The sequence below is a fragment of the Amblyomma maculatum genome, chromosome 3 (genome assembly GCF_055883805.1).
Source record: "Amblyomma maculatum isolate TAMU_Amacu chromosome 3, ASM5588380v1, whole genome shotgun sequence".
Lineage (NCBI taxonomy): Eukaryota > Metazoa > Arthropoda > Arachnida > Ixodida > Ixodidae > Amblyomma > Amblyomma maculatum.
This window is the reverse complement of record NC_139346.1, coordinates 80,437,452-80,457,510: the sequence shown is the minus strand read 5'-3', so window position 1 is coordinate 80,457,510 and position 20,059 is coordinate 80,437,452. Positions and strand designations below refer to the sequence as shown.

The window sequence follows — 20,059 nt, the reverse complement described above, 5'->3', positions numbered from 1 at the left end:
GGACAGAGAGATGTGCGATGAAACGAGATTAATGAACGCCGGCCGGCTTAGCGCTTAAAGGAAAAACTTAAGTGCCCTTCCAGCAGTTCTTCTTTTTCAGGCCCAGCTAGCACTAGCAAAGTTATCCTTCGCTATCAGATTTAAGACTTAATTCTTCATTCCGGTGAGACTCTCTGCAGCAATAACGCCACAAAATGATCTCCGCTGCCTAAAGTATTTTCGGAAACGGATTTAAATGCCGCAAGATTATGCAGCAGTTTCACAACCATCTAGCCTAGAACTATTAAACGACGTTATCCCAGAAGAACCCGTGGAAGCACATACTGAACGTTAATAGGGGCTTATGGGCATCATATTACCTTAAACTGAGACTGGGCTTACAGTGATCCTTTTACGAAGTCATGTAACAAAAAAGACCCCAATGCGCTCCTCGGAAATGAGGATTTTATGTTATGATGGGCAAAGAGTTTTGTCATTTATTTTACCTTGCTGCTGGGGCTTACTTTACTATACTGTGAGCGCGAACAGCAACCTTAGACAGTCTACTCAATAACAAGTTATTGAAATTTATAATTGCACTGCAGTAGCGAGGTTAAGTCAAAACATGGTAGACTGTTTAGGAGTTGAGTGCATTAATTAGCGTTTGTTGAGTGGAATTTTCCGCCGAAATGTGTGGAGAAATAAATGCTCCAGATCTAGCCTGGGGACAGTGGAGATACGTTTTGCCCTTTATTCCCACAGTTTCCGACAGGAACGATGTAGAGCAGTCCAAAAATTCAGTGCGCCTGCGGCACGGCACAGCAGCCCATGCTAATCAGCTTACGTGCTCGACCAATGGAAGTCCTACAAAGGAAGTACAGGGAATAATTGCTCATAAGTATCCACCTCAACACAGCCTTATCAGTAGAGAGAAAGCTATGCTTCTTTGTCGAAAGTTCAGTACTCGAGAAAGGTGCATAGCTTCCCTTATAGCCGTATGGCTACCACCGGATAGAAGGCAATAATTATTTATTACAAATCTGCTTCAGATTGGTATTTGCATTAAATATTTGACAAGAAACACTAGGCACTTTTTGCCGAGGGGTAACGCGTTAATTTGCGCGGTAACGCGGTAACTCGCAAGTTCCTGCCTGGTCTTGCTTTGAGACTGAACTGCGCTCGAATGAAAACTCATGATGACGGCGATGCACGGCGCAAGTAAGTGGCTTTTTAGCACATGCGATTACGCCGCTCCAAATTGGTCATCATATCATGTGGGTTTGTGCCATGCTTCAAGAGGGTTCGAATCACGATCACGTCAGTATGCTTTTTGTATGTTTCATTTGTCATGCGCCCATCACAAGTGGCATGGCGTCCCACTATGATGACGGCAGAATGGTTTCAGTGCCTCGAGGCCTCATATCAGAAATTCGCCGGCGAGACGTTACGTTCTGCGCATGCACTATATGCCGCGAATGCAAGGAGCACAACATCGTGCATTGGCTAAGCTCATGTAGGGGTTTCCTCAGTTTCCCCCACTGATTTCCCCAGTAGAGCCACTATTAAGGTTTAGGAGAAGCAGCTCACGCTGCGAAGTACAGAACTTGTGTATGAGTTTCGGGCGACGTCGCTTATCACTTCAGTGTTGTCTCCTATACAGCGTTGCTGTGCGGAACCATTTTCCTCATAACTCATCATACGACAGGTGGACAGCATTTCAATCATTCCTGCGATGTTCAAAATGACATAATCAATAATTAAGCCCAAGGCTCCTCCTCACAGCATAGATTAGTGCAATGAAGTTCGGGAATGATGTCACGGACATAATGAAATTTAAAAGTTCCGGAGCTTTCTCCTACACTTTGCCTTGCGGTTTTGGATGCCGCAAAACAACGCTGCGTAGACTCCGCTCTCATTAGATCTGGTTTCTTTTAACCCGAACAACCATTTCTGCATTATGAGTGCACCGCCCCATAACCCGTTGATGCCGCCCCCTCCCCCCCTTTCACTTTCCTTCTCCGCTCCGCAGGAAAGCCAGGACGCGGTAGTAGTTTTACCTGATGATTATATGAAAGCTGTCGCAATTGTAACCGATCATGTAGTCACCATTTCCGAAGCTAAATGAAAAAGTCGTCTCGTGTTTAACCATCACGCTTCATAAAATCAGTTCTTTCAAGCTCAAAAATTCTATATTTTCCCCTCGCCCTTTAATATCTATTCACATCACACGGGAAACGGGCACCTTTTGTGTTTCCCCTCCATCGAAGCTCGGCCTCACTACACCTATGAGAAGTATTGACAGGAATGCGAGGAAGACGGGGAGCCGAGCAGCATACCGGCGGGTGGTAGTTGTGACGTCGCACCGCTGTTTTTCTCACGAGCGCAGCTGCTGACAGCCATTCGCATTAGCGCAGGCCACGTCGGAGAGCACGAAAGCGCGCAGCGTCGGCGGTAGTAAGAAATCGCGGAGCTTCCGAAAAGCTAGGTTGAATCAGGATGACCGTGGACTTGTACTTCTACCCGACCAGCCCACAGTGCGCTTTCGTGCGCATCGTGGCCCAGAGGATCGGCGTTCAGCTCCGACTGCATCCGCTGAACCCCGCTGTGAGAGACGAGTTCCAAGAGAAATTTGCTAAGGTGAGTCGTAGAAACGTCGTAGAAGCAGGGACGGTGCAGTTCTCTCCTTCTCTTTGTACTGATTTAGTTAGTGAAATTGATGATAAGAACCAAACTTCCGTGCCAGAGCTCAAAATAGTTTAGCAAAATAGACAGGTTTTGCATGTTTGTGCTGCCCGGAAGGGAGTGAAAGAAAACACCTAAGAAATTGTAAAAGGAGAAGCGGGAGCAGACCTGCGATGGTTGTGCGAACCAGTATAACAGCCGCTGACCACGTCGAAGTAGAAATGACGTTTCGGAACCCATGTCAATTTTTTTTTTTACTTGGACTTGGTCAGTCATTGTTATACTAGGCAGTGCTATGATAGGGGCCAGTTGGTTCTGCATGTTGGTTCTCAGTGCACTAGAACACACTAACAGATATTTGTCCTGCATGTTTTCCCGTTTTTTTTTCATGTTAGTGTGTCCTAGCGCGCTGAGAACCAACACTGTTATAGTGTTTGTTTAACAATGCCTGACAAGACGAACTTTGGCGAACCTTGGCATAAGCCTGGCTAGATCGTTGTTCATTCTGCACGAAAATAGCGTGCTGTGCCAACGACCAAGAGCTAAACGAAAAAAGTGAATAAACACAAGACAGGTAACAATCCGCGCTATTACTAAGGTATACGCGACATAGACGTGACATTTTGATTTTCTGCATGAACTATTGATTTCGAAATTGCAGCTGGACATCTTTAAATAAAGAGGGGAAAGAGGAACAAAACTCGAAGGCAGCACTGAGGTGCTTTGAAAAACTAGCCGCTTTGAAAAACTAGCCATTTTAGTTCCGATTAAGAAGTTCGAAAAGACTATTTGACATGGGTTTACCCATGTGCCGCTAACAATCGGCCTAATATTGGTACCCTAATTGCAATTCACTGGTCCTATGTTGGGCGGGACATTGCCAACAGAGTACCAATATGGGTAAATAATTTGTGCCGCCCGGGATGCTTAGCGACTCAGCATTGAGAGGCTGGAACAGAGTTAAACATCTTTACTGTAAAGCCATAAAATTAGAGGTACATACGTCGTTGCTTCGAGTTGCTCTTGCAAACTAGCCTCCAACTTGAGTAGCAAGTTAATGTTAATGAACAGCGGAATGGTTTGACAATACCCTAAGCGCTGCATGCATAGCGGTTGTGTTATACAAAAGGAGAAACCTAGGGTTTCGCGGAGGTGCGTTAGCGATGCCTAAATGTAACTGGCGTGCCAGACGATTAGGCGGAGGGTCCTTCCCACAGGGGTACCTTTCGTGCATGCCGTCGTCCCACTCGTCGCTTGAGTGGCGCGACAGCGGCTTGCATCGCAATTGCTATGGCAATCAGCGAGGTGCAGGCAAGGTTTTTGCTCGACTCTAAGGTTGCATAAGTGCTTTTACACTAACGCAGCGCTAATGACCATTGTTCCTCTGCCGATCCCAATGGTGAAAAGCACTCCGGGAAGGAAGGTAATGGTGAGAGAAATAAGGAGGGGTAGTGAAAGCTTTACATGAGGAAATGACATACTCTCTACCTGCCCTGAGTGCATGTCTGAGTGTATGTCAGGAGTGGAACATACCGGTACGCTAGCACGTGAGCAAGTGTGTGATGGGAGGCTCTTCGAACACGGCCGGCTATTCGCGCTGATTCAGGACGTCGTTTGTAAGTTTCTTCCTTCAGTCCGTCATCATCACTGCACTAAAGCACTAATGATGAGGGCTTTACGCATCAAAGAAGGCGCAATCAATCTTATCTTGGCACTGCCTGATTACGGGGCTGCTATAAAATTGTGGTTCATACTGGCATTATATATGGGCGTGGCCTGATTGTCAGCGTGGCTGATCTATTAAAACAGGCTTAACTGCTCCGTGAACAACTTCCTTGGCGGCTGTGAAAAATTGTGCAATCATTAGATTAGATTAGCTTAGCTTATAGAGGAAGTGAAGGGCATCAGAAAGAACTGTTTGAGATAAATTGGAGCAGGTAAGTGAAAATATGCGAAACTTTTAAATATCAGGTCGAATACCGCTCAATTCGACTCGCTGAACCTTATAAAGTGTTCATATTTCAAAATAAAAATTAATCGACTGCAATCGAAAGTGTTCGAGTAGTTTTCAAATAACAGACTCAACGTTCTAAACCTTTCTGGCTGCGACTTTCATTGAATACTATTTAGGAAGGTTGACCGCCACTAACGTCTCACAGCATGCTGCCGTGATTGCTCGGTGTGTTCAATTCCATGTAGCAGGCCATCCTTTATTAGGCATTCTCAATACGTAAATCAGTGGTCTGCACTACTTCACGACGCGGAAGAGTTCAGTCCGCCACTGAAATACTAGATATTAGAGGTCTTGGCTCATAAATCTTGGCCCAGTCATTAAGAAAGATGCTGTTCAGTTTCTCACTGTCATCATCATCATCATCAGCCTGATTATACCCACTGCAGGGCGAAGGCCTCTCCCATATCTCTCCACTTAACCCGGTTCTGTGCTAGCTGCATCCACTTGACCCCTGCGAACGTCTTAATCTCATCCGCCCACCTAACTTTCTGCCGCCCCCTGCTACGCTTTCCTTCCCTTGGAATCCAGTTTGTTACCCTCAGCGACCATCGGTTATCCTCTCTTCGCACTACATGTCCTGCCCATGCCCATTTCTTCTTCTTAATTTCCACTAGAATGTCGTTAACTTGAGTTATTTCTCTGACCCACTCTGCTCGCTTTCTATCTCTTAATGTTACCCCTACCATTTTTCGTTCCATAGCCCTCTGGGTTGTCCTCAACTTAAGTAGAACTCTCTTGGTTAGCCTCCACGTTTCAGCCCCATAGGTGAGTACAGGCAAGATGCAACTGTTGTATACTTTCCTCTTGAGCGATACCGGTAAGCTGCTAGTCATAATCTGCGAGTGCTTGCCAAATGCGCTCCATCCCAATCTTATTCTTCTTGTCACTGTCATCACTAACAGCAAAAGGCAACTTTCCGATGGGGAAGAAATAACGGTTACAAAGTTAATATATTGACTTTGTGCACTGGACATCCCACTTTCAAGAGCTACATTAAAAAAAAAAAAAGCATCGCTTACAGTGCTGTAGCCGCACTTTCTCGCTTTTAGCATTAATACACATCCTATACTAATATCAGCACAAGCCGCTAATAATCATTAACATATTCAGTTCGCATTACAGTATATTCTTTCGATATTTGATTCGTATATTGTACGGGTTATAGGTAACCGATTCGCATCAAGTTTGGTACCGAAGTAAGGCTTTTTGTATTCTACTTGATTTTGAAAAACAGCTATTCTCATTTCTCTATACGATATGGGACTGACCATTCTTCCCGTCCAAATCCGTAATACCGTTCCAGGGATGTAAAGATATTGTCACGACTCAAGCCACAGGGAGCCGTGAAGGTACACGTAGACGAGGACCCGAGAATAAGGTCGGCTTCTAGTTCCGATAACAGAATCCAGCACCAGCGCGCCTCTTGAGCCAACAACCGCTTCTTCGTCATCGGCACCAAGCACGGCAGTCGCGCGGCGCTAGGCACGTGGTATTACCCCCCCCCCCCCTCCCCCCGTGAAAGAAAAACATCGTCCCGATGACAAATGCCACGTGCCTAGCGCCGCGCGACTGCCGCGCTTGGTGCCGATGACGAAGAAGCGGTTGTTGGCTCCAGAGGTGCGCTGATGCTGGGCTCTGTTATCGAAACTAGAAGCCGACCTTATTCTCGGGGCCTCGTCTACGTGTACCTTCACGACTCCCTGTGGCTTGAGTCGTGACAATATGTTCAGAAACACTACAGTACACTTTGCTGCGCTTTCCACTCTTAAGTTCAACAGCTTTCATCAGGATGTGGTTATGTAAAAGTTCAGGAGCGTTAGTTAAAGAAGTAGATTACCAATGAATTGCCCTAGACCTGATGCTCAGATTGCGCGGATATATTTTTCTTCAAGCCTTTATCACAGAGACACAAGCCAGGACAGCAGCTTGGGTACACAAGGCTGAGTCGCGCTATTGTGTTGCTGGCGGTAATTTCTCTCTGAGGCAAGAAAATGCCTCGAGAGGAGCTTCGACAACTTAACCAGCAAGCAGAACTGCTAAGCGTTTTATATGCAGCAAGAGAAACCATGGCCCATATAAAACAAGAGAAGTATGGCCCACAAAAAAAAATCTCTGGTAGTGCTGTCAATAGCAGATTAATTAGGTTAATTGCGCAGAAGCATTACGTAGTCACTGAAAATGCGGCTGTTATGTCGTGTTTGCAGTTACGTATTTATCGATATACTGTAATGACAGCCTTAAAATTTATTGAATGTGCAATACCTCCCACGTCTCGACAATGACGTGGTTATAGAAGCTATCAGTGATTGCGTGGAGCGACTAAAAGCACGTACGTTTGAGGCCTTAATGATGATACTGGTCTTCTGCAGGTGAATCCTCAGCGTAGCCTGCCCATGATAGACGACGACGGATTCTTTCTGGTTGAAAGGTGAGGTGCAATAAACCATCAATGACAAATCTAATCATGTAGCATACCATTTCTCGTTTTGCAGGATGTGGAAATATTATTTGCATCCGAAAAGTGTTTACTTGAACGCATGAAGTTGGGCTTCAAGTCAGAGCAGCAGACACTGATATGTCATGTGTGGTGTTACAAAGCAGCGTGTCGCGGTTGGCCTGGGAGCTAGCGTTCGGCGACTCCAACGCAGCATTTTGAATTTTTTTTTCTCCATGGCGTCCTCATGCTTTTGGTGCCCCGCTCTCTATTATCCACACAAAGCACCAGTGACCTTGTTTAGTTTTGCTGGCCGCGATGTCTGCAAGAAAAAAATTGCACATCATGCAAATTATTCTCCTTGTCATAGGAATACCTTCATTCGAGCGATAACGCGCACAGCCAGTCGCCATGAGTATTCAGCTTTTACGGTGCTGTGCGGTAAAAACTAGAGCCTTTTCCAAATACTCGTGCGTAGCTGACATTATATAAACGTACACGGCCATCCTCAAGATCAAGGAAGTCTGCATGTGCAGCCCAAAACAGACGCCTCAATGGCGACACAGATCACCCGTGTTTGGGTCCCGCCTTGGTGGTGCAGTGGTTAGGGCGCTCGGCTGCTGTTCCCAAGGGCGCCGGACCGAATACCGGCCGCGGCTGCTGCTTTTCGGTGGAGGTGAAAAGCAAGGCGCCCGCGTGCTGTGCGATGTCAGTGCCCGTTAAAGAACCCCAATGGTCCAAATTTCCAAAGCCGTCTACTACAGTGTCTCTCATTGCCTCATCCGCTTTAGGACGTTAAAGCCCATAAACCAAACCAAACCTTAGTTTGCCAGTGCTGAGCAGATCTGGCAGGCTCCACTTTCAAGCTAACTTCGTAAGTTAAGAATTGTCTACCCCTCTACTTGTGAAAATAAATCTTCTTCATCAACACTTATGGAAAACAACTCTATCTGCTAGGCAGTTGAACATTTTTGGCATCGCCAAAAATATGACGGCCCGATTTAAAGGTTTCGCGCCTTCAAGCGAAAAAGTGGAAGGTGATCGAAAGCGGAATGCACTGCAGGCACCCTACAGTGCCTTCAGGGCACTTAGATTTGAATTCTGCTAAACGCTTGGAAATAGCTGGATTTAGCCGCTAGGACTTCTACAAACGCAATATTCTAAACGGTTAGCGGCAAGCGTTTGGCTGCTAGCATTCCTTCCCTAACTCCTCTCGACATAGCTTAGTTCGCGCACAATGCAGTCTTGTAGACGTTAAATGAAACATCTAAGCGATTACGGTTACCTCATCCATAATGTAACTGGCTGTGTTCCGATAAACACGACTTTTGGGGTCGCCTGATAATTTCTGGATTTCAATGACAGTTTTATAAGCGATGTGGAAATGTGCCGCCACAAAAGAATGGACGTTAGTTTTGCACCGTGTGAAGGAGTGTTTTATTTTTTCGAAAAAAACCAAAACATGTCTCAAGAGTTTGAAAACGTTTTCGCCATTTCGTAAAGTAGAAAGATTTGAGCCCCACTCTATTCACAGCAAAAATTGCCGTACGTCGTTTCTTACTCACTAAACTTGTGCAACCTTTACTCTCACAAATACTACAAACAACATTTTTTTTGTTGCGAAATTGAAAAAATAATCGCAAACTTTGCTTCAGAAGCGACGTACGCGTTACACACACAAAAAAAAAACAATTTATAGTGCTTCATTCGGCGACCATGCACTGATATGTTGGCACAGAAACGTTCTTCGTATTATGCAGGTTATTTTGAAGTAAAATTCGTAGCTGTAGACGAGAGGCGGATGAAAGCGTGCACTTGTTTTTTTTTTTTTTGGGGGGGGGGGGGGGGGGAGGGGGGAGGGGGGCAGGTGCGAAACTGAACACATGTCTCTACCGATATGGTCGTTTCGCCCTAAACCTCAATTCTTAGTGCCTTATAGCCAATTTGAAAACAATTTGTTGACAATGGTTAGCATGATCACACACTGTAACCCGCACTGAGATCAAAAACTAACATTTGATGCCGGAATATGGATAGGATTCGCGACAAACATGACCACAAGCGGGAATTAACAAAATTATAGTTGTAGCATTACACAGGGTACCCTGATATATTTTTTTATTTACCCTCAATGCCCTACTGAGCTTTGAACCGGGAAGGAGCGTAACACTCACGTGTCACGGACACACCGTTTTACAGCACCACGAAAAACTCGCCGGCAGGCCCAAAATATTCTGGATGGTCGATGCTAATCGAAAAACTAGGATATTCCACAGTCGACAGCTTGCTGAGGATTGAAAATCTAGCTTGTCCCGAGTGGAAAACTTGATGAGGATTTTGAATTTTGAACCGTTTCGTTGGAACCTTTTGCGATAAAAGCAACGTCAGCTCTGAAAGCGCTAGATTTGCATAGTAGACGGAACTATTCTGAGATACTGTCACATTTACAGGGCACTAAGGTTGAAGTTTGAAGTTTAAATCTATCACAAATGCCCATTTCTCGGTTTCACCGTAATCAACCTCTACGGAAGCGGTGGATAAAAGCGCAAATAGGTGGCGTGGAAAGCACTGCGAATGCTCCAAACACTTTTTAATCGTCTCCTTAGGATGCGCCATAGTTATATAGGGCACATATTATGCGAGTCCGCAGTGAAGCGCAGTCCAAAGGCTGACTAGGATGCATTATAAGCGTCAGAAGTGTTTGTGTCAGTCCTGATAGATAAAAATGCTTTTTTTTTATCACTGGCAGAAAATGACGTCTTAGCCGAACACATTCATTAGCTTTAAAAGCAAAAACGGCTTTCCTTGCTCTATGCTTTCCATTCGGACGCAGTTCAATGCTTTTACTACAATTAAAGGTACTAACACTCTCGCCATGTCTAAAGTCAACACCCAAGTATTCACTGCTCTAACGGGAAAAGAAATTCCCAGTTTTGAACACTATTCAAAAGGGAAATTTTCGTTATTTCCGCGTGCATTCCGACGCTTGTTCACCTGTTAGCAAAAGCATGTTTTTAGCTGTATAATGCATTGTACACTCACGTTAATTGTTTGGGCTTTTCGTATCCTCCATTCTTCTTTACAACTTAATCAAAACTTCGTAAAGAAATAAAGGCGAGCTTGTGGTGGGAAGCTCTACAAGGCTGCGTGTGCGAGTGGGTCCGCACGGAATTATCTGCAATGAGCATAGCTTTATGGTAGATTATCCTTTTAGTGTAATCTCTTCACTTCTATACACCATGCGTTTACAGATGCATTCAGCGGGATAAGCAGTAAAAACATTCATAATAAAATTTACTTGTCATCTTATATATGGAGATAACATTTCTTTGAGCAGATCGGGCGAGAGCATGCAGAGTGCGGTAGAGGTATTAAACGAAGTATTGGCGGATACACTTTAGCACATCTTTCACATCTAGGACGAGAGCGAATTAATGGCTTCCGTATGACGGCTCCGCTTACCGATCCTTGTTCCTGTACGCAGAATTTCATACTTGTATCACAAACCCTCCATTTACGCCCTTGTTATCTCATGCTTATTCATTTGCATAAAATTGTAAGCTACCACATCATCTGAAAGACAACCTGACACAGATATAAAGCCCTGCACCATACATCGTCTCTACTATTCTGAGTCACCTTGAGATATTGAAACCCAATAATCGAGGCCATATATATAAAGCTCCGTTTTAACCAAGCCGAAGGACAAGTTCAGAATACCGGGCAACTTTCAACTAGGAAGCCGCTTTGCACCTTCAAATATTTTCCCGCTTCTCGCCTTCTCACCTTTTATGGCAGAATCTGGAGGCTTATGAAAAGAACAATGCACGGAGCTACGGAAATTAATATCACTGAGGCTACTTTAGGATGTAGCAAATAAAACCGAGGGGACAATCGATAAAACGTTGCTTATTATCCCAGTTCAGAAATAGGAGAGGCATTTAAGGTGGAGAGCAGGCAGTCTTATAAATAGGAGATAGCCTACAGGGTAGCAGATAGCCTATAAAACAGCAGATAAGAAGACCTATAGGATTGCAAGATGAGGAAACATAGAGCTTGAATTGGGTGCTGCAGGCACAGGAACGGTTTGATACAGTACAGCCGTTTTCGCTCTGTAGTGGATACAGTGGCGCTAATAATGATCCTTGGAACCAAACAGTTGCGTGTTGCTGCCCCTGATAGCAAGAAATAAGGCTTCAGGAGGTCCTCTGGTCGTGTTTCACAGCCGCGCCATAGGGATGTACCTGGTGAACAAGTACGCCCCAGATAGCACCCTCTACCCAAAGGAGCCACAGCGAAGGGCTGTCGTGGACCGAATGCTGTTCTTCGAGATGGCTTTCATGCAAGAGAGCGCACGCGCCGCTCTGGTAAGAAATAATTTACGATTTTCTTTCTACTCTGAAAACAATTCTGCATATTGTATACGTTTTTCAGTTAAACGGTAGGCGTAAAACCATTTGTGCACCAGCAATTGTATGCAGGCAGGTTTTCATAAGACCAAACCGCAATAAATACCTCCTCAAGTAACGGAACACTTTTGATCAAATGATTCTTCGTTGCGCAAGTAACAGTATGCCGATACGTTACCTTTTATTTTTAACGTAATGGTTTCAGTGGTAGTAACAGCGCCGGGGGGTGAAACATGACGAGTAGACTAGTAGACAGTGAACCAACTTCTTTTTTTTTCTTTGTGGTGGTGGACCGGGGGGGGGGGGGGACTTTCGCGCATAAAATAATGCAGCAAGCATGCTCTGCAATCGTCGAACAATGCATGTTGCTCCGCGGCGCGCTAAATTTAAAGCTGACAAGGAAGCTTAAAAGTAAGGCGCCAAAGCCACTCACACATATCAGGAGTAGTTTGGCAGCAGTTCCGCATGGTTGCGATATTTCGAGACGACCCTGGCCGTACTTCGTGCTGTAGTGTGACGAAGCAGCAAACAGGTTTTATCCCTTGGTGACCGGCTTTGAGCGTGCACCAGCGATGCAACGCGTAGCGGCATCACTGCCCTTTCTGAGAAGCATCGACTCGTATCTATAAAAGAAATGGAGAAAATTATAGCGCAATTTGTAATATCATGAGAAAGGGGTGTTCTACGGGTTTTGCTATTCAGCCTACTGCTCTATGTAGTTAGCTGTAATGAGACAAACATTTGTCACGAAATAATTCGCGTTTGGTAGTTTGCTGCACGACAGCGCTCCATGCTGCGGGGCATGCCGTTGCTTCTGCAACGCATTGCTGTGCAGCTGTTGTGCAGCCGCTGTGCGTGGCAACGCGTTGGTAAACAGAGCTGTTGTTCAAGCTATGTCGCTGTTGACTCATCACCCCTGCTGCTTGGGCTAGACAAGATTGTGCTCGGTTCAGCGGCTTCCGCACCAGTGCTTTAGGGGCGGCAATTGTTGAGGTCACCACATATTGACTGAGGCCTTCTAGGCTGAAGCCCAGCTGGGGGCGCTCGGAATAAAGCATTTTGTGTTCCGTTCTGGAGTGGGGTGGTCTCCTTGCTTTTTCTCCCGGCTTTCATGGCTGGTGGTCGCCTCACGGCAAGGGAGCACGTGAATTCCCTCACAACAGCAATCATCTACGATGAAGGCTGGTCACGCACGGCAGGCCGCGAATTTCAATGCGCTTGTCACCTATGATGACCCTCTTCACCAACATTACATGCCTTCATCTCTTTTTGCCAGTGCAGAGCAGCAAACAGGCTTTTTGCCCCCTTAACCTCACAGACTTTGTTTCTTCTCCTTTAAGCGGGAAAAAGTAACACTGACAACGAAAAATAAACGCCGTGGAAAACATGTGTTCATTAACGCCCATATTATACGGCACCAAGCGTATAATTTCAGGGAGCGCGCGGAGCCGCTGGAGTGTTGTCACTTCATCGGCGGAAAGGTAGTGATCAAGCTCTCATCTTCGACGAACGAAGTTTTAGAATCCGAAGTAGCAGCGCAAAAGGTCTTCACTTAGTCTGCGGAGGCGAATTCCTTCTTATATACCCATACACGGTCGTAGTGTGCTCGTACTTATTACAGCGTCAGCGTGGAATGGCCCGTCGAGCGTCGGCACCCTGCTGGCCATCGGGTAGTAGCCAGGGAAGCTGTCGTGCTTATGGGAGCTCTGCAGGCAAGCGACGACACCGGCGTCCTTTCTACTCGCAAGCCAACACAGCGTGTGGTGATTGCTCGCAGCCTTGTAAGGTCTTCCGTATAAAAACAGGGGGAGTTTGATGCAGCCCGGAAGACGGCGAGACATTGCGTAGTTGTCGAATAGTTAGCGTTGGCCTCCGACAGGAAAGGAGCAAACTACGTGATTGCGTTTAACAATCCGCCACTTTTATCGACGAGGATGGCACCTAAACCCACGCGCTCGCGTTGGTATAATCTCAGTTTGGCGTTCTGATCAGTATGTAAGGAACATATTGGGCTAAAAAAAGAAAGAGGATAAAATCCCTTGAAATTTTCCACCCGCGGCGTCTCCATGCATAAAGACGCGTCTGCCTTTGGCAGTTGTACCAAATGCTCGTCGACACAAGAAAGGCTATTGACAATTTGTTGGTAGCATTCGCACAGGCCGAGAAATCTGAGCTTAATTGTCTTGTCACCGGCAGGCGACAAAACTATGATCGAGCTCTACTTTTTTTTTCGAGTCGACGCGAACTCTATCTTCGCCCACGATTCATTTCATTTATTTACCTTAAAGGGCCGATGAGCTCTAACTCAATGTATGGATTGCAAATGTTATGTTTGGCAAGTGTTCAACACAATGAAAAACGAGTGCGAAAATTCATGGCGAAGTTCTAGATGCACAATATCACTGAGCAGTCGTCGCACTCTGCAATGACGCCAGCAAAAAAATGAAGCTGCTACAATAACAGTACGGGCACGTGGTCGAGAACCTTGGGAAGGATGACGAGTACAATGAGATATGCGGGCTGGTGGGACAACGTATAATCGAGAAAGAGCATCTCTTTGTAGGGAAACTGGAACTTAACTGATTTCAAAATTAGCTCTGACTGTTCACATACAGCACTGGTCGGAAGGTTTACAGACGATGGCTAAGGTTTTCAAACCAAGGTGACGTCATCATCAAACGTCTGCCACTCCTGGCTTGCCTGCAACTATATCGAATACTCGTTGGAAATTAGCTAGTTGGGAAACCGAGATAAAGCTATGAACTTCAGTGGAAGATGCAATCAGACATGATGAAGGCGGCCATTTCATGATCTCTTTATTCGACATCGTGTTTTCCAATATCCGTTGTTGAAATCCGTCGATAGAAATTGCTTGACGTTCAAGAGCCGGTCCGGTTGATTAACCGGATCAACCATCTGTAGTCAACGTAGAACCGAAGTTTGATTTGGCGTATAAGGTTTAAAGTTCAAGAAAACTCAGGATATGAGGGGCGCCGTAATTTAGACCATTTGCAGTTCTTTAACGTGCACTGGCTTCGTGCGGTACACGGGTGCCTTGCCTTCCACCTCCACCGAAAAAGGACCGACACGGTCGTGATTGAACCCGCCCTCCTGGGCTCAGGAATAGAACGTCCTTGCCACTGATCCACCGCGGCAAGCTCGAGAGCAGAAGCGTTAAGTCTTCACTCTCCACCAGAACAACCACTGTTGCTAATGACTATGGAAGGTTCGGTGGTCTGATGAAGTCGCCGTGAAGTATTTTGTCCACTTAATCTTGGATGGTTCGGCGTTACACGGTAATACCCGGCATGTAAATTGGAGTTGGTTCGTGGTATTTAATGAACGGCGCGAGGGACGTGGTCTTAATTTCTATCTTATTTTTTGTGTTCGTGTCATTTGCGCCTTTCATTGCAGAGCATGAATGAACTATTCCTACAGCAAGTACAGACGGCAGGGACTTCGATGGAGGTTACAGGCTTGTTCGTCGGTTGAAACGCTCTTCTTTACAAACGGCGCCTGTGGGACCTCTTGCGACCATGAAGAAGAGCCCTTGCTGTCATTTGAAAATGACTGGGGGCTTATGTTCTCTATTACGGAGTAATGTTCGGTTGATGTCGAGAATGGGCGTGTGGTCTTAGATAGGGCGCTGCATCTGCGCATCGGTAGCAGAGGCCAAAGACTTCTCGAATAGCTGCTAGTTCGCTGAGGAAAGCAGTTGCAATGTCGTTCTTAATTGGCGGTATGTTCACTTAACTTTGTCACCGCCCTCTAAGCTTCCGCTGTCTTTTGTATCAGTAGCTTACCATGGACTCGGCATGTACACACCCAACAGTTCGTTGCGAAAGCTACACTGCGCTACCCTTGAGCATTTCGCCAGTGGCTGAAGGAGCTGGCAGACGCGGTATCTGGCAGCTGAAACGACCGCGCATTGAGAGGATGTAGGGTTGCCTGACGTTACGTTCGGCAGGAGCTGCCAACTCGGAGCTCTCCTTTCACATGGAAGATGATATCAGAATCAGCCTGACAGGACCCTTGAATTGACGTTACCCCTAGAAAACGCAGGCACGTTCATACGAATTGAAAAGCGGGTGTTAAAGAGGTTATCGCTACAACACTGACAGCTTTCACTCTATCACTAGGTTCAAGCCATGCTTAAAAACCCCACAATATTTTTGCACATAGCGGTCTTTCATCACGAAATTTAGTAGAAAGAGCTCCTCGAATCATTTGTACAATATCACAAGTGCATTTTTGCTTTACTATGATCAGTGGGTTAGGTCCTAGAATATTTATGCACTTGGCACGTTATCAGAAGCCTCATATGTGAGTCCCTGGACGTAAGCAAGTATATGAACGCCAACGACGATTATCAACCGATCCTATTACCGAAAGGAACTGTGATTCTGAAGTAACTAACAGTACCTTTTGGAGGGTCTTGTTTTTGTGTCATGCATACTGCTTTGCTTTTCTGTTTTCTGCCGCATTTGTTTTAAGTAAAGCCTGAGCTTTCTCTGTGTGCTTCCAGCATGACAGATGTGCTTCCTGAAAATGTCCAGAAAAATAATTTGTCACTGAAGCACAGTGTCAAGATTGCAGTCATTTTTTAGCATGGCCTTTCTCTGAGCATGACATAATTCTCACAAGAGCAAAGCACACAGCATAAATGCTCAATCTTCTCTTGTACCCCCTCCCCCATTTCAGAAAGACGTCATTAAACGGGGAAGTCTAACCTCCGAGAGAGCGCAGATCGTAAACAATGGCCTCCGGATGGCGATGGAGCTGCTGGGATCCAATAAATTCCTTGCCGGCGACGAACTGACGCTGGCAGACATCGGACTTGCTCTGAGCATTGGGATGACAATGACGGTACGCTACGCTGCTCTCCATCTAGCGGCAGGTCTTAGTAGAATACAGCAACGGAAATATGTTCGTCCTCCCTTCACGCGTCATAAAAGTTTCTAATTTATTTATCATCTATGCTGCAGTTTTACTTTGTTTCTTTTAACACTGAGGGTATAGCGGAACGCTCGCTTCCGCCCTCAAAGAAAGTTTGGTTCGGCTTATGGGGCTTCACGTGTCAAAGCAACGTCGCCTATGAGCGACGCAGCAGTCGAGTGCGTCCGAAATTTCGGCTGCCTGGGGTTTTTAAAAGTCCACTGACAGTGCACAATACACAGGCGCCTTGCGTTTCGTCTCCTTCGAAAGGAGGCTGTCGCGGACAAAATTGAAAGCACACCTTCGGGATATATAATAAAGGTTCAGCTACAACATCACCATCATTATGATAAGTGCGCTCACATTATTAGTGCTAGAGTGTACAATCTGCTCTAGGGTAGATGGCATAATAGGTGGTTACTAAGGTCATTGCTATAATTTCTTCGAGAGACATATTCAAGGCTACTGATGTAATCGCTATAAACTCTTCCACAGCATATATTTTTACACTCGCGCTCAATGTGGATACGCTCTTGGTAATGATTATAAGATGTAGCTTAAGGAGTAAACGTAGCTCATGACCACCTCATATGAAACTGGCTTTGCCTCATTACGCTTATGTTGAACCGATCAATGTTGCTGCGCCAGTTTCTACTGTGAAATGAGATATAAACGAGGAGGGATGTACACAAAACGGTTCCCCCCGCCGGGGTGGCGCAGTGGTTACGGCGCTCGACTACTGTTCCCAAGGACGCGGGATCGAATCCCGGCCTCGGCGGCAGCTTTTCGATGGAGGCGAAAAGCAAGGCGCCCGTGTGCTGTGCGATGTCAGTGCACGTTAAAGAACCCCAGGTGGTCCAAATTTCCGGAGTCCTCCACTACGGCGTCTCTCATAGCCTGAGTTGCTTTGGGACGTTAAACCCTACAAACCAACCAAACCAACAAAACGGTTCCACACGATATTTTCCTGAGCCTTGCAGAAAATAAGGCTTGCTCTTCATCGTCCAAGCACGAGTCATTACGGCGTTGCGTTTTTCTTGTAAAAGGGTGTGGTAGACAGTTCCAGCACTAAAGCAGTACGTTTCGACAAGCTATGCAGAAATAAATTTTGCTCCGCATTTAATTCGATGAAGACAAGTTCCTGCATTTTTCCGCAACGATAAACGCTCAATCAGGTTCCACATAGGTTGCGTTTATAAGTATAAATTTTAGAAAAGTTCCACTTTTAACTGAAACCTATGTGGAACCAGCTGAGTGCACTTTTGGCAAACTTGGCAAATCGTAAATACATTACACGCTGGACCTGCTGCTGCCTAATAGGCAGTGCCAATTTATTCCAAACCCAGCGACGAAGGCGTACGCAGTATCTTTTACTAGAAAGGCGGACGTCCCAGAAGCAGGATTTAGATCTGCAAGCGGATCGGCGATCTGGTGGTTGAAAGCGAAAACATCTAGCCCGCAAAATAGACCTGCATTACGTTCAATGACAAGAGAGTTAAGGTAGCGTAATTCAAAATCCAAGCAAAGGACGCTTTCTTGAGAACTCTACACATGGCAGTCGAGCTGTAACTTGCCGCCTTACCGATATCATTCAGCGTGCCTGTAGAGGTCAAAAGGAGTGTGTATCGACCTCATTTTACAAAACAAACATTGAATCTTTTTTATTCGATGCCTTTTACACTAAGCCAAATGAGAAAGCAGGAGGCAATGGAGAGAATGTTAAAGAAATGAGAGTCGACTAGTATTGCTCAGAAACTGGCAAACTTTAACGATGAAACGATTATCCATTCTCTACATCCGATAGCTGCATTCCAGGTCCCATCGTGAATGCCACTAACATTTAATCTTAAGCATCCATCATATAGCTGCTCTCTTTTAGCAGTCGCAAGGCCGTCTTTGCTTCGATAAGAATTAAAGCATCAAAACGCTTAAAATTTGCGTCTCATACTTGTGAGCTTGATCATGATTTCTGCGGCGATCACAATGAGGCGGAATATTCTAAGCTCGACACCATTAAGTGTTAGGCGCGCCCTATCGTATAACCCAATGTCGCATTTTCGAGTTTCATCCTGGTTCGCAGATCGTCTGACAGGCGCACTGATTCCATTTTATCTATGCATGGCTGTCCGTGTTTCTGCTGTCGGCTATATAGTTTTAAACGTATTTTTCTTCCTTAGATAACCTGCGTAGGGTGAAGCATTTTAGCCGCACCGTGTTTCGCAGGTGTGAGCGCACTGACAAACCTTCCTGTTATTGCAGGGTCTAGGAGGAGAAGAAGTGCAACACTTCAAGGAACTGGAGGAGTACCACGACCGGGTTCGGAAGGAGGTTCCCGAATTCGATGATCATTTTGCGCTCATGTGGGCAGCACTCACTGAGACCGTGGCAAAAAGCAGATTAGCGATCGGCAAAGAAGGAAAATAAACTAGGATTAGCGGGCTTCAATTTTATTCTTCGATTTGTGCATGAGAACGATTTCATCGTTTTTCGCCAACAGAAGCGAAACACAGAAATTAAGTACAAGGTCGTCTACTCTTACCGCGAACACGCAAACAAGTGGTCTCTCCTTTCAAAGCGACGTTGCATTAAACTCGGCCCTGCAATGAAGCGAAGTTCCAGGCCATGCGAATCATCCTCACCAGGCTCATCCGTGTCTGTGCCAATTTGGTTCAATGTGCGGCCGCGTCGAACGTAGCAGCGCTTAAAAGTGAACGACCACCTGCTTGCGTGTTGGCACTAAGCGTTGACGACCCTGTAGACGATGGCGAAAGTCTAGGTGGCGTCCAGTTGGGAGACAGTTTATTATTTAAAAAATTCTGACACTAAACAATTGGCCACGCTTATAATTTGAAACGATGCATCGACCAGCGCGTGCAATTGGCCTGCGCCCACTAAAAGAATGTTAAACGTCTACAGAGATAGCCATCAATGCGACGTTTCGCGCCGTCGGTGTCGTAGACAAAACACACCAAATGAAGCGCGTCAGGCTGGCTGTTCGAAATGGAGCTGCCTCGCGCATGAGTCATGAGAGCGCGCCACGTTTATTGCCCAAAATGCGAATCATTAAGTCTTGAAAACACAATGACTGTGACACGCTCAGTAGAGTTCACTTGTGTCTAAATTTAGTGCCGCGTTATAGACGAAACCCAAATGCTACACCCGTTGCCGAATTTACTACAGGCCGTGCACCCAATGGCGTCCGCTGTTTGTCATGAAGTCACAGTTAGAGCCCTAGCCTAACACTTCAGTTGAATGGCACGATCCCCGAGGAAAAGTAAGTAACAGCGACGCCACGACCATCGGATGATTCTGCTGGCTGGATGATGTCATTGGAGGGGCACTTGAAGCTTCGTATTTCAGCTGTATCCCACTTATATAAACGTTCCGACTAGGATTGGGTTGTATTTTTTTCTTTATAGTCACGCACAAGACAACGCTAATTCGCTTATCCCCGGTAAATATTGTATATTGCGCTTCCCCGCGTTCCCCGTATTTTCGATTTCACTTTCGACAGCCGAACGATGCTCCAGGTCACATGCAATTTTGGGCATAGTGGAGCTAAAACGTCGAGGAAAATCCGTCTGGTATGGTTTGTGGGGTTTAACG

At 45.9% G+C, this 20,059-nt stretch overlaps 1 protein-coding gene across 1 annotated transcript; it reads left to right on the top strand.

Moving 5' to 3' along the window:
• Nucleotides 1-2,368: 2,368 nt before the first annotated feature.
• On the top strand, nucleotides 2,369-18,898 carry LOC146195065 (glutathione S-transferase 1-1-like). The gene is made up of 5 exons (XM_084597668.1): nucleotides 2,369-2,616; nucleotides 7,045-7,103; nucleotides 11,335-11,476; nucleotides 16,220-16,384; nucleotides 18,713-18,898. Exons 1-5 carry the CDS (start codon nucleotides 2,476-2,478, stop codon nucleotides 18,875-18,877), a joined length of 672 nt encoding a protein of 223 aa, XP_084453794.1. The 5' UTR covers nucleotides 2,369-2,475; the 3' UTR covers nucleotides 18,878-18,898.
• The last annotated feature ends 1,161 nt before the right edge of the window (nucleotides 18,899-20,059 follow it).